This window comes from Bufo bufo, chromosome 3 (assembly GCF_905171765.1).
Source record: "Bufo bufo chromosome 3, aBufBuf1.1, whole genome shotgun sequence".
Classification (NCBI taxonomy): domain Eukaryota; kingdom Metazoa; phylum Chordata; class Amphibia; order Anura; family Bufonidae; genus Bufo; species Bufo bufo.
The window spans coordinates 617712735-617731226 of record NC_053391.1 but is presented as its reverse complement, the minus strand read 5'-3'; the positions used below and the strand labels follow the sequence as shown (position 1 = coordinate 617731226).

The following is an 18492-nucleotide window of genomic DNA, read 5'->3' as shown; positions in this document are numbered from 1 at the left end:
TGTCCAGATTTTCACGGACAAGTATAGGACATGTTTCATTTGTTTTGCGGAACTGTGGAATAGAAAAGGGCCCCATAGAAGTGAATGGGTCAGCATCTAATCCGCAAAAAAAACGAATCCGCATTTTTGCGGATGGCATACGGCCGTCTAAATGAGCCCTTAAACAGACATGTCAGGAAAGGCGACATCTTCTTCTAGTGAAGATATATGGCTGTGATCCTGGGTAAATGCTATGCTGTTGTCATGGCCCATTCACTCTACTATCGGAGGGGTCCTAAGGGTTGAGATCGCACCAGTCAGTAAGCGATTAGGCAGGAGTACACCTTTAAGCTGTACAATGCCCTTTTCATGAATTATGCCCCTCTTGATCTCATTATTAATATATCGTCATGTGTTGAAATTCTAATTTGTAGTTTGACTTCAGATGATAAGTGTTGTTTTTTTTTTTTTTTTTTTTAGTTGACACCAAAGTGCGGAAAACCTAAGGGAAAATTAGCTTTTTTTCCCATCTAATCTTTAATTTATTTTTTGCTTGAGACTTATTAGAAAGTAAAATGAGGCCGAGGTGAGAACTCTGTATAACAGCTGTAAGAATTGCTTCCAGCCCTTCTGTATGTTCTGGGTGTGATGTCTGTTCATTGGGGAATGTGAATGTACTGATTGTAGGTGTCCCTTTCATGTGCAAAATTAAAAAGTATAAATTACGTTCATGTAGATGAGTAATTTTTATTAACCCTAACAGCCAATGCTCTTTCCAAACACTGAATGAAATCTGATAATTCTACAAACCTGACGTCCAACCAGTTAGACGCCAGTCCGTTCCGCTTCTAGGATTACGTATTATCATGTTGCTTATATAGCGGTATCATATTCTGCAGATCTGTGCAGAGAATGTCACCATTCACATCAGTGCTTGCGCTACTGGGCTCACAATCCAAGGCCTCTTTCACACGAGCGTGACGGATTGGCTCCGGATGCGTTCAGTGAAACTCGCACCATTTTGCAAGCAAGTTCTGTCAGTTTTGTCTGCGATTGCATTCAGTTTTTTCTGTGCGGGTGCAATGTGTTTTTGATAAGTTTTTCACGCGCGTGATAAAAAAACTGAAGGTTTACAAACAACATCTCTTAGCAACCATTAGTGAAAAACGCACTTGCTTGCGGATGCAATGCGTTTTTCACTCCCTTTTATGGGGCCAGGGCTGCGTTAAAAAAGCTGAATATAGAACATGCTGCGATTTTCATGCAACGCAGAACTGATGCGTGAAAAACAACGCTCCTGTACACAGACCCATTGAAATGAATGGGTCAGGATTCAGTGCGGGCGCTATGCGTTCACGTCACGCATTGCACCCGTGCGAAAGGGGCCCAATTCCATCAGACACAATAGGGCTGTCTTCACATACAGCAGATTTTGAAAATCTGTTCTATTCACGGTTTGCCAGATAATAGTCAATAGGGTCCAGCAGGAAGGCTGTAGTATCCCCCAATGCCGGATCTGGAGAACTCCGGCAGGCTGTTCTCTAACGGAACAGCCTGCCTGTAATCTCTGCCACAGATGTGAAACTAAACTAAAGTAGCTGAGGTATGTCCCGATTTCAACTGTATCTGTGTTCTAAGGAACAAAGTTCATCGGAGGAATGGAGCTAGGCGAATATATATATATTTTTTTCTTCTTCATTTTATTAAGACTACTGTAATGGGGGCATGACTACTGTGTTGAGAGAATAAGGGGATTGGGCTGGATTGTGTATGTGTAGGTAGACACTGGGTGGTGGTAGCAGTGGCGGACTGGGAAACTAAAGTGGCTCTGGAAAAAAAAAATATATAAAAGTGGCCCCATGTGGATGCGGTGGGGCCATAGAAGTAGGCGAGGTCAGGAATACTATAGTGCAAAATACTGTCTTGTTAGAACCATATACCACAGTGCATAACAATATATTGTCCCAAAAAAGTCCCTCTGTGGTGGCCATACATTTCTGCCATTTATTGTCCTCCTCCTCCAGTTGTCTGTAAGATATGGAGAAGGGGGGCTTAGGAGATGAGATCTGGGCCACAACGGTTGGTTTCAGATGGGCATGTGTGATCACTGTCCAGGTACATAAGAACCTGATTCTCTCTCACAGCCTGTGACAGACAGGAGGGTTTAGGTGGCCCCCTGAGCATCGGCCCGGGAAATTTCCCTGTAGGGTCTATGGCTAATCCGCCCCTGGGTGTTAGATATGTGGCTCCATGTAAAAAAAAAATAAAAAAATTTCAGCTGCTGTTGTTCCTCCTTAGGCTTTTCAAAAATTGGGAGGTATTCTCTCTGTATGTTTTTGGAGTGTGAGAAGATACAGGAGTACCCGGGGAGAACATACAAACTTTATGCAGATGTTGTCTTTGGTCAGATTTGAACCTAGGACCCCAGAGCTGGAAGACACCAGTCCTAACCATGGAGTCACTGTGCCTAGGTGTCTTATTAAAATGTTTTTGAAAAAAATCGTACTGACCCGCAGAATAAACTTGTCATGTCGTTTTTAAGGATAGGACATCAATATCAAATTCCTGGATAATCCCTTTAAATGACTGGGATTGGCGTTATCTCTGATCCTGGTCATTGCAGCCGGGGTGCCAGCTGTATTAGGCCTCTTGCACATGACTGTATGGCTTTGTCTGTATTTTGCAGTCCGTTTTAAACTGATCCGTTTTTCCATTATTTTTATTTTTTTGTTTCAGTAGTGTTTCAGCTTCTGTTCTGTTTTGCTGTTCCGTTTTTCCGTTTGTTTTCCGTTTTGTGATCCGTTTTTTGTGGATCGCAAACGGAAATGGAAGCATACAATAATGTTTAGGGTCCATTCAGATCATGAAAATCACCGCTCATGTGCACAGCCCCATAGAAATGAATGGGTCGGGATTCAGTGCGGGTGCAATGCGTTCAACTCACGCATGGCATCCGCGTGGAATACTCGCCCGTGTGAAAGGGGCCTTAGGGTTGTGGAAGGATGGGCACAATTCCAGTGTAGGCGTGTAGTGAAAGTAGGGAGGTGCCATCTGGGACACCAGTGGCAGGAGCCAGTCAGCCAGTGTATTATGGACCAGGGGATACATATGTATATACAGTCTGTCCAAAAAAGGGGATATATGCTTATTGTTCCTCTCTTATCAATAGGTTCCTAAAAAGGTGCAAAAAAGGCCAAAAAAGAGCAATAAATGCATCTCTTGCTTCCAAAGGCTTCCTGAATAATTATACAAAAAAATTGTGCAGAGAATGCATTTCAAGTATTGTGAGAGAGGAGCAACCATCTATGATGGAGGAATTTAAAAACAATTATCCGTGACCAAGTTAGATCCTCCCTGGCTTTGCTTACAGAATCCAGTCCGGGTCCTCTTCCTCCTAAAAGACAAAAAATGGGGGCCCCTTCCTCCTCTGATTCCGAGGACGTAATGGATGACGCAAAACCTTCTAGGCAATGGGAGGACGATGATCCCCTTTCGGAGGGGGAAATTATGGAGGACGCAAAAAAATTATATTTTTCCTCTGAAGATATGGGGGGGGGGGGGGGGGGGAATCTATTAAAAGCGGTTAGAGCCACTATGGGCATTGAGGAGGTCCAGAAGCCGCATTCCATACAGGAAGAAATGTTTGGGGGTTTAAGAACCAAAAGGTCAAAGGTGTTCCCCATAAATAAAAATATAAAATAGATGGTCCTTGACGAGTTGTCTGATCCAGGAAAGCATCTGGGCATATCAAGAGAATTCAAAAATCGGCTCTTGTTTGATCCCTCTGAATCTAAATTATTTGGTAATATACCTAAGATAGACGTGCAGGTAGCTAAGGTAAACAATAGAAACCTCCCTACCTTTTGAAGAGTGTTCCCAGCTGCGAGACCCTATCGAACGGAAAGCAGATAGTCTCCTGCGTAAATCTTGGGAAGCTGCCATGTACAGTGTTAAGACCAACATAACTGCAATGTCTGTGGCAAGATCTATGTATTTGTGGCTCAATGAGCTCGAGGGTCACTTTAAAAACCAAAACACTGAGGGAGGAAATAATTATTATTTACCCCTTTCTCAGATCAGCCACCTCTTTCCTAGCCGATGCTTCAGCGGAGACAGTTAGATCCTCTGCTAAAGACGCAGCACTCTCAAATACCGTTAGAAGGGCTTTATGGATGAAGTCATGGTCGGGAGATAAAGCCTCAAAAGTGAAACTCTGTTCCATCGCTTTTTCGGGAGAGTATGCTTTTTCTGTTCCATCGCTTTTTGGTCCTGTTTTGGACAAAATCCTGGAAAAGGCGAAGGATGAGAAAAAAGGTCTTCCCGAAGAAAAACCTCAGGAGGTAGAGAGAGGCCCTTTAGGGGGAAAGGGAAATCTGGGTGGTGGAGCTACCCAAAGGGCAGTCGATGTAGGGGGTTCCTCCTTAATCCCCAAAATAAAGCCAGTGACAAACAATGACGCCAGGTTTGGGGGAAGACTGAGAGGGTTCTTCTCTCAGTGGAAGGGAATCGCATCAAATCCATGGGTTCTAGATATAGTGGAGAAGGGATACAAGATAGAGTTCTCTCTTCCCCCAAACAAATATGTGGTCACATCCCCATCGTCAAAAAGGAAAGACTCTGGAAGGGTGTCCTAGAAATGTTAAAACTGGGGGCAATTACGCAGGTTCCCCCTTCTCAAGAAAAGGAGGAATTCTATTCTACTCTCTTTCTAGTGGCCAAACCAGACGGGACATTCAGAACAATTATAAACCTAAAAGGACTAAACAAGAACATCCTATACAGGAAGTTCAAGATGGAGGTGCTAGCGTCCACAATCCCACTAATAAGACAGAACGAGCTAATGTGCACAATTGACCTGAAGGATGCATATTACCATGTTCCGATCAGACAACAATCTCAAAAGTTCCTAAGGTTTGCGCTAAGAAACAGTACATGAAAAATTTGTCATTTCCAGTTTACGGCCCTCCTCTTTGGTATTTCCCCGGCCCCCAGGGTTTTCGCCAAAATGGTCGTGGAAATGGTAGCTTATTTAAGGAACCAAGGTCTAATAATAATGCCTTATTTAGATGACTTTCTAATACTGGCAGATTCCAAAAAATGGATGGAAAGCGACCTAAATTCCTTCCTAGCCTTGCTGGAAAATCTGGAATGGATAGTAAATGTAAAAACAATTTATGTCTTCTTCCCCAGACAAGTATAAGGTTCTTGGGAATCCTCATGGACTCGGAAATACAATCCTCGTTCCTTCCAGAAGAAAAAGCAGTGGGCTTAAGAGGGAAGGTTAAAATAATTCCAAAAAAGAAACTCCTGCTCCATCAGGGAGGCGATGAGCCTTCTAGGTGTATTAACATCGTGCATAGCGTCGGTCCCTTGGTCTCAAGTCCACTTCAGAACTCTTCAACTATGGTTACTGAGGTGCTGGGACAGGAGACGGGCATCGTTAGACCGAAAAGTCCTGATCCCACAGCATGTAAAGTCGTCCTTCACATGGTGGACCCAGTCAGCAAATCTAGTAAAGGGAGTGACTTGGCAGAAGACTTCATTTATTCAAATCCACAGATGACAGCAAAACAGGCTGGGGAGCAAATATAGAAGGAAAATTGTTGCGGGGTCTTTGACCGGAAGCTATGTCAGATCACTCGTCAAACTACAGAGAATAAAATCGGTACCCATGGTGCATCTTAGGCTACTTTCACACTACTGTTCAGAGCGGATCCGTCTGGTGTCTGCACAGACGGATCCGCTCCTATAATGCAAACGTTGGGATCCGTTCAGAACGGATCCGTCTGCATTATAGTTCAGAAAAAATTCTAAGTGTGAAAGTTAGTCAGACGGATCCGTCCAGACTTTACATTGAAAGTCAATGGGGGACGGATCCGTTGAAAATTGCACCATATTGTGTCAACTTCAAACGGATCCGTCCCCATTGACTTACATTGTAAGTCTGGACGTATCCGTTTGGCTCCGCACGGCCAGGCGGACACCCGAACGCTGCAAGCTGCGTTCGGGTGTCCGCCTGCTGAGCGGAACGGAGGCCAAGCGGAGCCATCCTGATGCATTCTGAGCGGATCCGCATCCACTCAGAATGCATTGGGGCTGTACGGATCCGTTCAGGGCCGCTTGTGAGAGCCTTCAAACGGAGCTCACAAGCAGAAACCCCGAACGCTAGTGTGAAAGTAGCCTAAAAGGTTCCCAGAATCAGGTGACTGATTTTTTTGAGCTGCAAAACCCTGGACCAGGACGAGTGGTTGCTAAATCAAGAAACATTCAGCCTGATAGAAGAAAGATGGGGCTCTCCAGTCATAGATCTGTTTGCCTCAAGGGTAAATGCAAAAGTGAAGAAATTCTGCTCTCTGAATCCAAGAGACAACCCTTGGGCTATAGATGCTTTCTCCCAGACTTGGAGCTAGACATTGGCTTACGTGTTCCCTCCGTTTCAATGGATTCCAAAGGTTATCCAGAAAATTATCTATGACATACCAAATCTTATCCTGATAACACCATTCTGGCCAAAGCGAAGCTGGTTTTCGATTCTAAAAAACCTGACTGTATCGGATCCTTGGGTCCTTTCCTGCAGGATGGACATCCTGACTCGGGGTCCATTAATACACCCAAGTCCAGAATTGTTCAGGCTGACAGCCTGGATCCTGAGTCGGAAATCTTAAAAAGCCAGGGGTTGGCAGAGAAGGTCATCTCCACACTCAAGGCCTGTAGGAAGAAAGCTACATCTGCGATTTATTTAAAAATCTGGAAGAGGTTCTGCTCCTGGTGGGGATATAAAGTCGGGTCCATAAATATTAGGACATAGACACAATTCCAACATTTTTGGATGTATACATCACCACAATGGATTTGAAATGAAACGAACAAGATGTGCTTTACCTGCAGACTGTCAGCTTTAATTTGAGGGTATTTACATCCAAATCAAGTGAACGGTGTAGGAATTACAACAGTTTGCATATGTGCCTCCCACTTGTTAAGGGACCAAAAGTAATGGGACAGAATAATAATCATAAATTAAACTTTCACTTTTTAATACTTGGTTGCAAATCCTTTTGCAGTCAGTTACAGCCTGAAGTCTGGAACGCATAGACATCACCAGACGCTGGGTTTCATCCCTGGTGATGCACTGCCAGGCCTCTACTGCAACTGTCTTCAGTTCCTGCTTGTTCTTGGGGCATTTTCCCTTCAGTTTTGTCTTCAGCAAGTTAAATGCATGCTCAATCGGATTCAGGTCAGGTGATTGACTTGGCCATTGCATAACATTCCACTTCTTTCCCTTAAAAAACTCTTTGGTTGTTTTTGCGCTATGCTTTGGGTCATTGTCCATCTGCACTGTGAAGCGCCGTCCAATGAGTTCTGAAGCATTTGGCTGAATATGAGCAGATAATATTGCCCGAAACACTTCAGAATTCATCCTGCTCCTTTTGTCAGTAGTCACATCATCAATAAATACAAGAGAACCAGTTCCATTGGCAGCCATACATGCCCTCGCCATGACACTACCACCACCATGCTTTACTAATGAGGTGGTATGCTTAGGATCATGAGCAGCTCCTTTCCTTCTCCATACTCTTCTCTTCCCATCACTCTGGTACAAGTTGATCTTGGTCTCATCTGTCCATAGGATGTTGTTCCAGAACTGTGAAGGCTTTTTTAGATGTCGTTTGGCAAACTCTAATCTGGCCTTCCTGTTTTTGAGGCTCACCAATGGTTTACATCTTGTGGTGAAGCCTCTGTATTCACTCTGGTGAAGTCTTCTCTTGATTGTTGACTTTTATACACATACACCTACCTCCTGGAGAGTGTTCTTGATCTGGCCAACTGTTGTGAAGGGTGTTTTCTTCACCAGGGAAAGAATTCTTCTGTCATCCACCACAGTTGTTTTCCGTGGTCTTCCGGGTCTTTTGGTGTTGCTGAGCTCACCTGTGCGTTCCTTCTTTTTAAGAATGTTCCAAACCGTTGATTTGGCCACGCCTAATGTTTTTGCTATCTCTCTGATGGGTTTGTTTTGTTTTTTCAGCCTAATGATGGCTTGCTTCACTGATAGTGACAGCTCTTTGGATCTCATCTTGAGAGTTGACAGCAACAGATTCCAAATGCAAATAGCACACTTGAAATGAACTCTGGACCTTTTTTCTGCTCATTGTAGTTGGGATAATGAGGGAATAACACACACCTGGCCATGGAACAGCTGAGAAGCCAATTGCCCCATTACTTTTGGTCCCTTAACAAGTGGGAGGCACATATTCAAACTGTTGTAATTCCTACACTGTTCACCTGATTTGGATGTAAATACCCTCAAATTAAAGCTGACGGTCTGCAGTTAAAGCACATCTTGTTCGTTTCATTTCAAATCCATTGTGGTGGTGTATAGAGGCAAAAATGTTCGAATTGTGTCGATGTCCCAATATTTATTGACCTTGACCTTTTTTTTACTCAGATTTAGCTGAGCACAGATGGATCAAAAAGTTCTTCAGAGCAGCGGGTCGGTTGAGACCCTTCGTCAGACCTAGAATTCCAACCTGGGACTTAAATATAGTCCTACAAGGTCTAACAAAAAAAACCTTTGAACCTTTGGAGGGTGCTTCAGTCAAAATGCTCTCACTCAAGACAACCTTCCTTATCGCAATTACGTCGGCTAGGAGAGTCAGGGAAATTCAGGCCCTCTCTATCAGACATCCATTTAACCATTTTGGATGACGGGATAATATTTTAAACCAGATTCAGGGTTCCTGCATTTTGCACATGGAGTGCTGTCTGCATCTTTTGCGGCCCCGTTGAAGTGAATGGGTCCGCATCCAAGCCACATAAAAAAAATAAACATAAATGCGGCTCAGATGCGGACTAAGACAATGGCCTTCAGGGAAAATGCTTACTGGTTATTGCAGGGCACCTACAGTATATCTGGGGGTGCAGGAGGTGGTAATAAACATTGAGCGCCGTCCTCTGCAGTGAAGTAAACGCTTATTTGTAGATAGGAGGCAGGAATGAAATGTCACCACTTAAAGGAATTTCCCAGTTAAAATGATTTCTAACAAGTTCCTGCAGCATGGCCCCTGACACATAAGATTCCTACTTTCCTGTTCCGTGCTGCTCTCGCTGTCTCCATCCTCCTGTCTCGGAGCACCTCTCCAGCAAATGACTGACTTTAGCGGTGAAACGCTGCTTGTGGCCACATTACCACTGAGGCCAGTCATTGGCTGGAGAGGTACAAGTGACTATATCCATATCCAACCGGATGTAAACAGCGCGAGGACCGGAAGATGGAGACAGCGGAAGTGGCAGGGAGCAGGAAAGTATGAATCTTCTGTTTCAGGCCCATGCTGCAGGAACATGTTAAAAATCTATTTTTTACCAGGAAAACTCTAAGCCCCTGTTACACGGCACGATATTTAGGACAATTACTGGGAACAAGTGTTCATAGGAACGCTTATTCCTGATATCTACCCGGTATAATTGTGCCACCGATAAACAAGGAATCGCTCGTTTGTTGACTGATTTGCATATTTTATCAGGATGAAAGATGTACAATTGTAATCAGGAATGTGCTATCGATAATCGATGGAAGTGAATGAGGGAGGAATGACTGTGGTCACTACGATCATTCCACCTCATTCACTTTGCATTAGCCTGTGTAATAGCAAACGAGCACTTTTTTTGCGGCCCCTTGAAATAGTGCGATGTGACAATGCGGCCCCCAGACCAAAAAAGGTTGTGTAACTTGTGTTGTACATGAAGGAGTTCCTGAGTCCCTGATATACATCCATTACATGAACAGTTCTGCTTCTTTCCTGGAGCCCATGGAGAGACACTTGATTTCCCCTGCGGCAGATCAATAATAATTTAGCAAATGTAAGAAACGTCTCCTTTCTGATGGTTTCCGCGCAGCATTTCATCTGATTTACTGACCCTTAACAATTCTGCGGCTTCTACAAGTTCAAGTCCCCTCAAAGGCCGCGGCAGCCCCCATCGCTGGGTAAATCGATTATTACATAGTGAGATTACTAGCGTGCTTATACGTTTTATTAATGGCATCTTGTTAGTATTAGTTCTCACCGTCATTTCTATTCTGATTATTAACGGGGTTATGAAATAATTCTGAAAAATGAATCAGGCGTGCAGCGTCGGCATGGGCAAGCTACAGGGCATGAATTAAAGTCACTTTGGGCACCATTGTGTTGCTGCCGGTGAACAGGCCCCTGTTGTACTCTTAGCGATTGAAAATGGACCATGGTTTTCCTGACAGCAGGAGAGCACTTGGAGCGGAATCCGGTTACCATGGAAACAAGTGAGCAGGGGAGCGGGGCTGTTATTAGGACCCTCCTGAGATCAGAAAGCAGGACTGTGCCAAGAAACATTCCCATGATCTGCCACCTTTGTCTTCCTGAGGCACGTCTTAACTTTTCAATGGGACTTTTGTTCCCCCTCTTTATATGCATAATTATGAGGCAGGGAAGCTCTGCAAGCGACTGCTGCAAGGAGGAAACTTTATTATTACTACTATTGCGGCTTTTATAATACATTTTTATGGTCATCGATTTGCTAATAAATCCTGAAATCTGATAGGTGCCAGGCTTTCATGATATCTGATGACTTTTCCTGGCTGTTGTGATTCTTTATACTTTACCCCTAAGGTAAGGTGTTTGCATTTTTTTGTCTTATTATAAAATTCCTTTACTCTGGCATCTTACCCAAGTGATTGAAAAAAAATCTGTGCTGGATTTTTAAAGGAAGTCTGTGACCTCCAAAATCAATCTCAAAGTAAGTATACAGCCATGGAGGGTAGGTGTCCTAAAATATAACCATACCTTTCTTGCAAAAATCCCATCCTCTAATCCTGGGAAATGTTTCCTTTTATGCGAATAAGATTTTCAGTGCACCCTGGTTGGGTCCGTTCAGTGCACTTGTCTTCTCTTGTGTTTTCGCTACTGATTTTTTAAATCTCAGGGACTGTCAATGTATGGGCGGTGTTACTGAGGGTGCAGTGGTGCACTTAAAAGATATGGACACCTTTTTGTAAAAAAAAAAAAAATATATATATATATATATAAAATTAATTTATTTTGTGGAGAAAATCATTTCTCCAATAGGTTCTATTTATCTATCTTTTTTTAGTTTTTGTTCTACAGCCTGCTGTGCTTCCTATGCACAGAATGCTGAGTTTGCAGAGAATCCTTCATCTGACAGAATTTCTGTTACTCCTCCTGTGTGCACACAGGAGCGCACACTGTCTCCCTCTCCCATGGGCATGTGGTAGAGCTGTGTATGTAATATGTATATAGTAGTGTCAGGTGGGGGCGCTGTGTATGGCAGCAGTGGTCTTATGTCTACTGTATGATTTTGGATAAATGTAAGATTGTCTACATTTATTTCTGCATGGGAGACTAGCAATAGTTTCCCTGCAGAAATATCAGACTCGTAACGTTATGTGGGCCTATGCATTATATATATATATATATATATATATATATATATATATATATATATATATATATATATATATGAATTACTGCAAAATTCGCACTCCTCCTCGGCTAAGAATACTCCTCAAAATTGTTAAGAGGAGTATTTGTACTCTTCTGGAAAAAATGTAGTGCGACCTCTGCTGTCAGCTGTAACATACAGCTGACAGTCTGCTTCAAACTGTACAGTGTACTGCAGTGTATTGTAGAGGCATCAGACCCACTGGATCTTCAAGAACCAAGTGGGTCTGAGTCAAAAAAGTGTTAACGACCTGATCTATAAAAGGATCACGTACTTTTACCGCACGGCAAACACCATAAAAAAAAAGAAAAAAGAAGAAGAAACTATGATGGAATTGCAATTTGCCCACTGCACTTTCCACAAAATGGTATAAAAAGTGATCAAAAGAGTCATATGTACCCCAAAATAGTACCAAACAGCCATTTCATCCTGCAAAAAATGAGCCCCCTATGAACCTAAATAAAAAAAGATATGGCTTTCAGAAAATATGCACACTAAAACATGGTATCGCCGCGTCCGTATAACCTGCTATATAAAAATATCACATGCGCTAACCGGTATGGTGAACACTGTAAAAAAAAATTTTTTATCGCCTTATATCACAAAAAGTGTATTACCAAGCGATCAAAAATTCATATGTGCCCCAAAATGGTACCAATCAAACCGTCATCTCATCCCGCAAAAAATGAGACCCTACCTAAAACAATCACCCAAAAATAAAAAAAATATGGCTTTCAGATATTGAAAACCCAAAAATGTTAGTTTTGTTTTTTCCTCCAAATTTTTTTTGGGGTAAATCCAAAATAAAAAAATAGGCATATTGGGTATCGCCGCGTCGTTACGACCTGCTCTATAAAAATATCACATTATCTACTGTCAGGTGAACATTGTAAAAAAAACTAAAAATATAAACTGTGCCAGAACAGCCAATTTTTGGTTACCTTGCCTTATAAAAAGAGTTAAAATATATATATCGCACACAATGTACAGCTACCTCTAGCAAAAGATTTCTATACTGCAGGAATAACCCTAATATATCTCTATATATCTATATACCGTGTGTGTATGTGTGTATGTATGTATGTGTGTATGTGTGTATATATATATGGATTCTGCTACCACGGACCATAACTAAGGGTCCATTCACACGTCAGCATAATGGGTCTGCATCCGTTTCACAATTTTGCAGAAGGGATCTGATTGGTTGCTATGGGCAACTAAACCAGCTCTACTTTCCACCAGTTTTGATAAATCTCCCCCCTGTGTACTTCTATATGTACATAGCATTGTGTGTCGTCACACTGTACTAATCTGTGTGGGAAAAGTGACCGCTCACTGTGTGGACTGCACACAATACTGTGTTCAGAAGAGAGTGCAGGTAGTGAGAGTATCAGTAATGAGATCTATATCCTGCTTATAACGCCATGGTTCTGACTGTAGATCGCTGCACTAACGTTATCAGCAGAAATATCTATTGTGTCTACAAATAATGGACTTTCCACAGAATGGAAAGTGAGAAATAGATCTGCTGATTACAGGCTGTAGCAGACTGTAAGACTCACCATGTTGTGGATTAGAATGAAATCTTACTACCAAGTTGGGCTACTTTCACACTCGCATTTGGTGCGGATCCGTCATGGATCTGCACAAACGCATCCGTTCAGATAATACAACCGTCTGCATCCGTTCAGAACGGATCCGTTTGTATTATCTTTAACAGAGCCAAAGCGTTTTCTGTTGTGCCATATTGTGTCAGTGAAAAGGGATCCGTCCCTATTGACTTAAATTGTGTGTCCGGACGGATCCGTTTGGCTCAGTTTAGTCAGACGGACACCAAAATGCTTCAAGCATCGTTTTGGTGTCCTTCTCCAAAGCGGAATGGAGGTGGAACGGAGCCAAACTGATGCATTCTGAGCGGATCCTTATCCATTCAGAATGCATTAAGGGCAAAACTGATCCGTTTTGGACGCTTGTGAGAGCCCTGAACGGATCTCACAAATGGAAAGCCAAAACGCCAGTGTGAAAGTAGCCTTACTTGGTAGTTCCAGCAGCCTACATGTAAGTGGCTGCTAGCTGTGCTGTGTAACAGAATGTGGGGGCGGGGCAGCAGAGCTGTGCTCGTGCATGTGAAATCAACAGGAACGCTCACAGATGACAGCACTGGGCAAACATTATAGAAAAGCATTTCTGAGAGCATGTGAAGCAAAGCTGATACCAGTAAACAAACAAGTGCAATTTTATTATGTGCTGCATTACGGTAAGATGTGGGTTTATTGATTTTTAGTGCACAAAGGTGTCCATAGCCTTTAAAGGGGTTGTCTGGGTTCAGAGCTGAATATCCCCCTTTTCACCCAGGCAGCCCCCTGATATGAGCATCAGAGCATTTCATGCTCCGATGCTCTCCCTTGCCCTGCACTGTATTGCACAGGGCAAGGGCTGATTGGTTTACATTTTAACACTGCTAGGCAGAGGCTTCCACCTAGCAGTGTTCCCGGTGACGTCACCAGCACTGATGGGTGGGCTTTAGCGCTGTTCTAGCCATTTTACAGGCTAGGGAAGTGCTAAAGCCTGCCCATTATTGCGGTTGACATCACTGTGCTCACCGCTAGGCGGAAGCCTCTGCCTAGCTTACCCATGGAGAGCCCGGTACATCACCGGATCTTCTTAAAAAGCTTTTGCCCTGCTTGATTCAGCGCAGGGCAAAGGAGAGCATCGGAGCATGAAATGCCTGGGTGAAAACGGGGATATGTCCAGGTTCAGCTCTGAACCCGGACAACCCCTTTAATAGATCAGCCCCACCCACTGTGTACTGAAAGCTTGTTTTCAGAAAACATATTTCAGAATCAAAGGACAAGATTTTCACAAGAAAGAGATGGTTCTGTTTTGGGGGGACCTGCCATACACTGCGATATGCTTACACGGTGGTGGTCTTTCCCACCGTGCAATTGCGTGAGGCCCCCTGACAGGTGGCACCGCAGCGTTCAACTGTATCAGCATCCTAAGGACAGAGATACAGTGGTGGACAGACAGGGAACCACCACTGGGATTAGCGGTGTGGGGTAAATAGAGCCCTATGGCATATACCCCAGACTAGGAGCTCGAGCACTGTCAGTACGGAGCCTAGGTTCATGTTCTGTGTGCATAGTAGGCGTCCAATGCATTGGAATATTCACTAATCTGACTTCTCAGCCAAATTAAGAGAATGTTCCAGAAGACTACCAATATGGCCGGTATTGCTTTTCCGTTAGGGTTGTCATGCAGCAAATAAACTCCTTGTAAAGTTCTGAATAAACATGTCTAGATAGATTTTACATTCATCGGCTAGTAAATGCTTCGCTGAAAACCATGGAAGCTGACACTCCACACAGAAAGCTGTAATTTAAAACTAGTGAAGGGCACGTTGACGGAAGATAGCGACTCAAGCTGTTTTATGATGTTACGTAACTTTCCCTTCATTAAATGTACTTCGAATCATGTTCTGTTTTTTATTTATTTTTTGATCAAGGAGACCGTAAACCTGGAGGATTGTAGAGAGTCGATAATGATAATGTTGTACTGCCACCTAGTGTCAGCTTACTAAAAGGCATTCTAAGGCCATCTTCACATATACAGTAGCAGTTGTGCCGGGCCAGCGATTTTATGTCATGAGGTGGACACAACTGATATAGGTGTATGTGCACAGATCCAACGTCTATAGACTGCCGGTGCCGGTCATGAAGACGTTGTGTGCAGCGTCTTTCTATCCAGCGTCATCAGTGATGCACCGGATGAATATGAAGGATCCCACAGAAAGCTGTATGATCAGTTCTCCTCTAGCGTTTTCTGCACCATGCTCGAGGGATGCAGTAGTGTGTAAGAATCTGGTCCCTGGTCTCCAGAAAGCTCAGGTTTGACTGTACTTTGCATCGTTAGTTGCAATTATTTGCATTTCTTGTACGTGTTGGATGTACCAAGTTGTTGCAGCAGAAAGCAAATATAATCTGCGTATGTTCTAAAAAAAAGTTATGTTATCTTCATTATTATTATTTTTCAGCCAACGATTAGAAATTCGAGCCCAGGTTGCAAATGCTTTCTTAGAAAAGTTTCAACTTACTTCTGATGAAATGCATATACTTCGAGGAACTCATGAAGGACCCTTAACAGAGGTAAAAAGTAAATTATTCATTTATTTTATTTGCTGATGTAGCACTGACGTATTCCACAGACATTATGGTTACACTGTCCCCAGAGGGGCTCACAATCTAGATTTCCTATAGGTATGTGTTTGGCGTGTGGGAGGCACGGGGGGGGGGGGGGGGGGGGGGCGACGACGACGACGACATAGAAACTTGACGAAGATGTTCTTGGTCAGATTCAGACCTAGGACCCCAGCGCTGCAAGATACCAGTGCTAACCACTGAGCCACCGGGCTGCCCACTATGAATAGTAATAATGAAGAGCTCCGCTGTATTATATTTAATATACAGTGGGGGAAATAATTATTTGACCCCTCACTGATTTTGTAAGTTTGTCCAATGACAAAGAAATGAAAAGTCTCAGAACAGTATCATTTCAATGGTAGGTTTATTGTAACAGTGGCAGATAGCACATCAAAAGGAAAATCGAAAAAATAACTTTAAATAAAAGATAGCAACTGATTTGCATTTCATTGAGTGAAATAAGTATTTGAACCCCTACCAACCATTAAGAGTTCTGGCTCCCACAGAGTGGTTAGACACTTCTACTCAATTAGTCACCCTCATTAAGGACACCTGTCTTAACTAGTCACCTGTATAAAAGACACCTGTCCACAGAATCAATCAATCAAGCAGACTCCAAACTCTCCAACATGGGAAAGACCAAAGAGCTGTCCAAGGATGTCAGAGACAAAATTGTAGACCTGCACAAGGCTGGAATGGGCTACAAAACCATTAGCAAGAAGCTGGGAGAGAAGGTGACAACTGTTGGTGCGATTGTTCGAAAATGGAAGGAGCACAAAATGACCATCAATCGACCTCGCTCTGGGGCTCCACGCAAGATCTCACCTCGTGGGGTGTCAATGGTTCTGAGAAAGGTGAAAAAGCATCCTAGAACTACACGGGAGGAGTTAGTTAATGACCTCAAATTAGCAGGGACCACAGTCACCAAGAAAACCATTGGAAACACATTACACCGCAATGGATTAAAATCCTGCAGGGCTCGCAAGGTCCCCCTGCTCAGGAAGGCACATGTGCAGGCCCGTCTGAAGTTTGCCAATGAACACCTGAATGATTCAGAGAGTGACTGGGAGAAGGTGCTGTGGTCTGATGAGACCAAAATAGAGCTCTTTGGCATTAACTCAACTCGCTGTGTTTGGAGGAAGAAAAATGCTGCCTATGACCCCCAAAACACCGTCCCCACCGTCAAGCATGGGGGTGGAAACATTTTGCTTTGGGGGTGTTTTTCTGCTAAGGGCACAGGACAACTTATTCGCATAAACGGGAAAATGGACGGAGCCATGTATCGTGAAATCCTGAGCGACAACCTCCTTCCCTCTGCCAGGAAACTGAAAATGGGTCGTGGATGGGTGTTCCAGCACGACAATGACCCAAAACATACAGCAAAGGCAACAAAGGAGTGGCTCAAGAAGAAGCACATTAAGGTCATGGAGTGGCCTAGTCAGTCTCCGGACCTTAATCCAATCGAAAACCTATGGAGGGAGCTCAAGCTCAGAGTTGCACAGAGACAGCCTCGAAACCTTAGGGATTTAGAGATGATCTGCAAAGAGGAGTGGACCAACATTCCTCCTAAAATGTGCGCAAACTTGGTCATCAATTACAAGAAACGTTTGACCTCTGTGCTTGCAAACAAGGGTTTTTCCACCAAGTATTAAGTCTTTTTTTGTTAGAGGGTTCAAATACTTATTTCACTCAATGAAATGCAAATCAGTTGCTATCTTTTATTTAAAGTTATTTTTTTCGATTTTCCTTTTGATGTGCTATCTGCCACTGTTACAATAAACCTACCATTGAAATGATACTGTTCTGAGACTTTTCATTTCTTTGTCATTGGACAAACTTACAAAATCAGTGAGGGGTCAAATAATTATTTCCCCCACTGTATCTACTGCTTTGGATGAGGTTCTTCTGTCAGCTCTTGGCTGATATTAGTAGTATTTTTGCGAGCTGCCTCTGTACAGAGAAGCACGGCAGACAGCACAATTCTGTACAGCAGAAACAAGTATTCTGACATGTACCCACCTGGCACATACCAAAGGACTTTTGGGTTGGTTTCATGGGAGTTTTCTGGGTGCACATGGCAAATGGACACTGCAATCACTACAGTGGCATACGTTAAGAGCATTTCACAATAAAGGACAGATGCCACTGCGTAGGCATACAGTGGCATCCATCCCGCTAGGCTCCAATATACTTAAAAAAAAAAAAAAAAGAGAGAAAGAAAGTAAAGCGCTTAATTATTGATTTTAGTGGGGGGTTTTTCCGTTCCATCATATATTATGCATACTGAGCGTGTTCTTCAAGAAGACCGTTTGGATGTTTGTAACATCATTCGCAGGCCATACAAAATTCTCAACTTAAAAATTTGACAGTTATATTTGGTCAAACATATAATTGACTTGGGGGTAAGTTGCAGAAATTGCGCTTAAATAAATAAAAAAAAAAAAACTAGAGCACTGTATTTTTGCAGCACAAAATGGCGCCTGCACTTTATATATTACCGTATTTTTCGCCCCATAAGACACACTCTTCTGCCGCCCCCACCGCCCCCACCGCCCATTATGGAAGCGCTCATTAGTACCGGAGGACCAGGAAGCCGTGAAGTCTCTGTACTCGCCGCTTCCTGGTCCTCGGCTGTCGGCTGTGAAGGCTGCGCACAGCAAGAGGGCGCTCTGTGACCTCACGCTGTGCGCGCCAGTTCACAGCACAGCCAACAGCAGGAGGAACAGGATTGCTATGTTAGGAGCTGCAGCGTCCAGGAGCAGGAGAGGTAAGTGGGTTTTTTATTTTGTGATCTGAGACAGAATTATTATGGCTGGGGGCTGCTCAC

General features: G+C 43.4%; 1 protein-coding gene across 2 annotated transcripts in view; it reads left to right on the top strand.

The window, feature by feature from the left end:
* The window catches only part of COG6 (component of oligomeric golgi complex 6), a 137336-nt gene that overhangs the window by 27698 nt on the left and 91146 nt on the right, over positions 1 to 18492 (top strand). For both annotated transcript variants that reach the window (XM_040426086.1, XM_040426085.1), the window contains exon 5: positions 15500 to 15611. In XM_040426086.1, coding sequence (XP_040282020.1) covers positions 15500 to 15611 — 112 coding nt within the window. The remainder of the gene's footprint in view (positions 1 to 15499; positions 15612 to 18492) is intronic.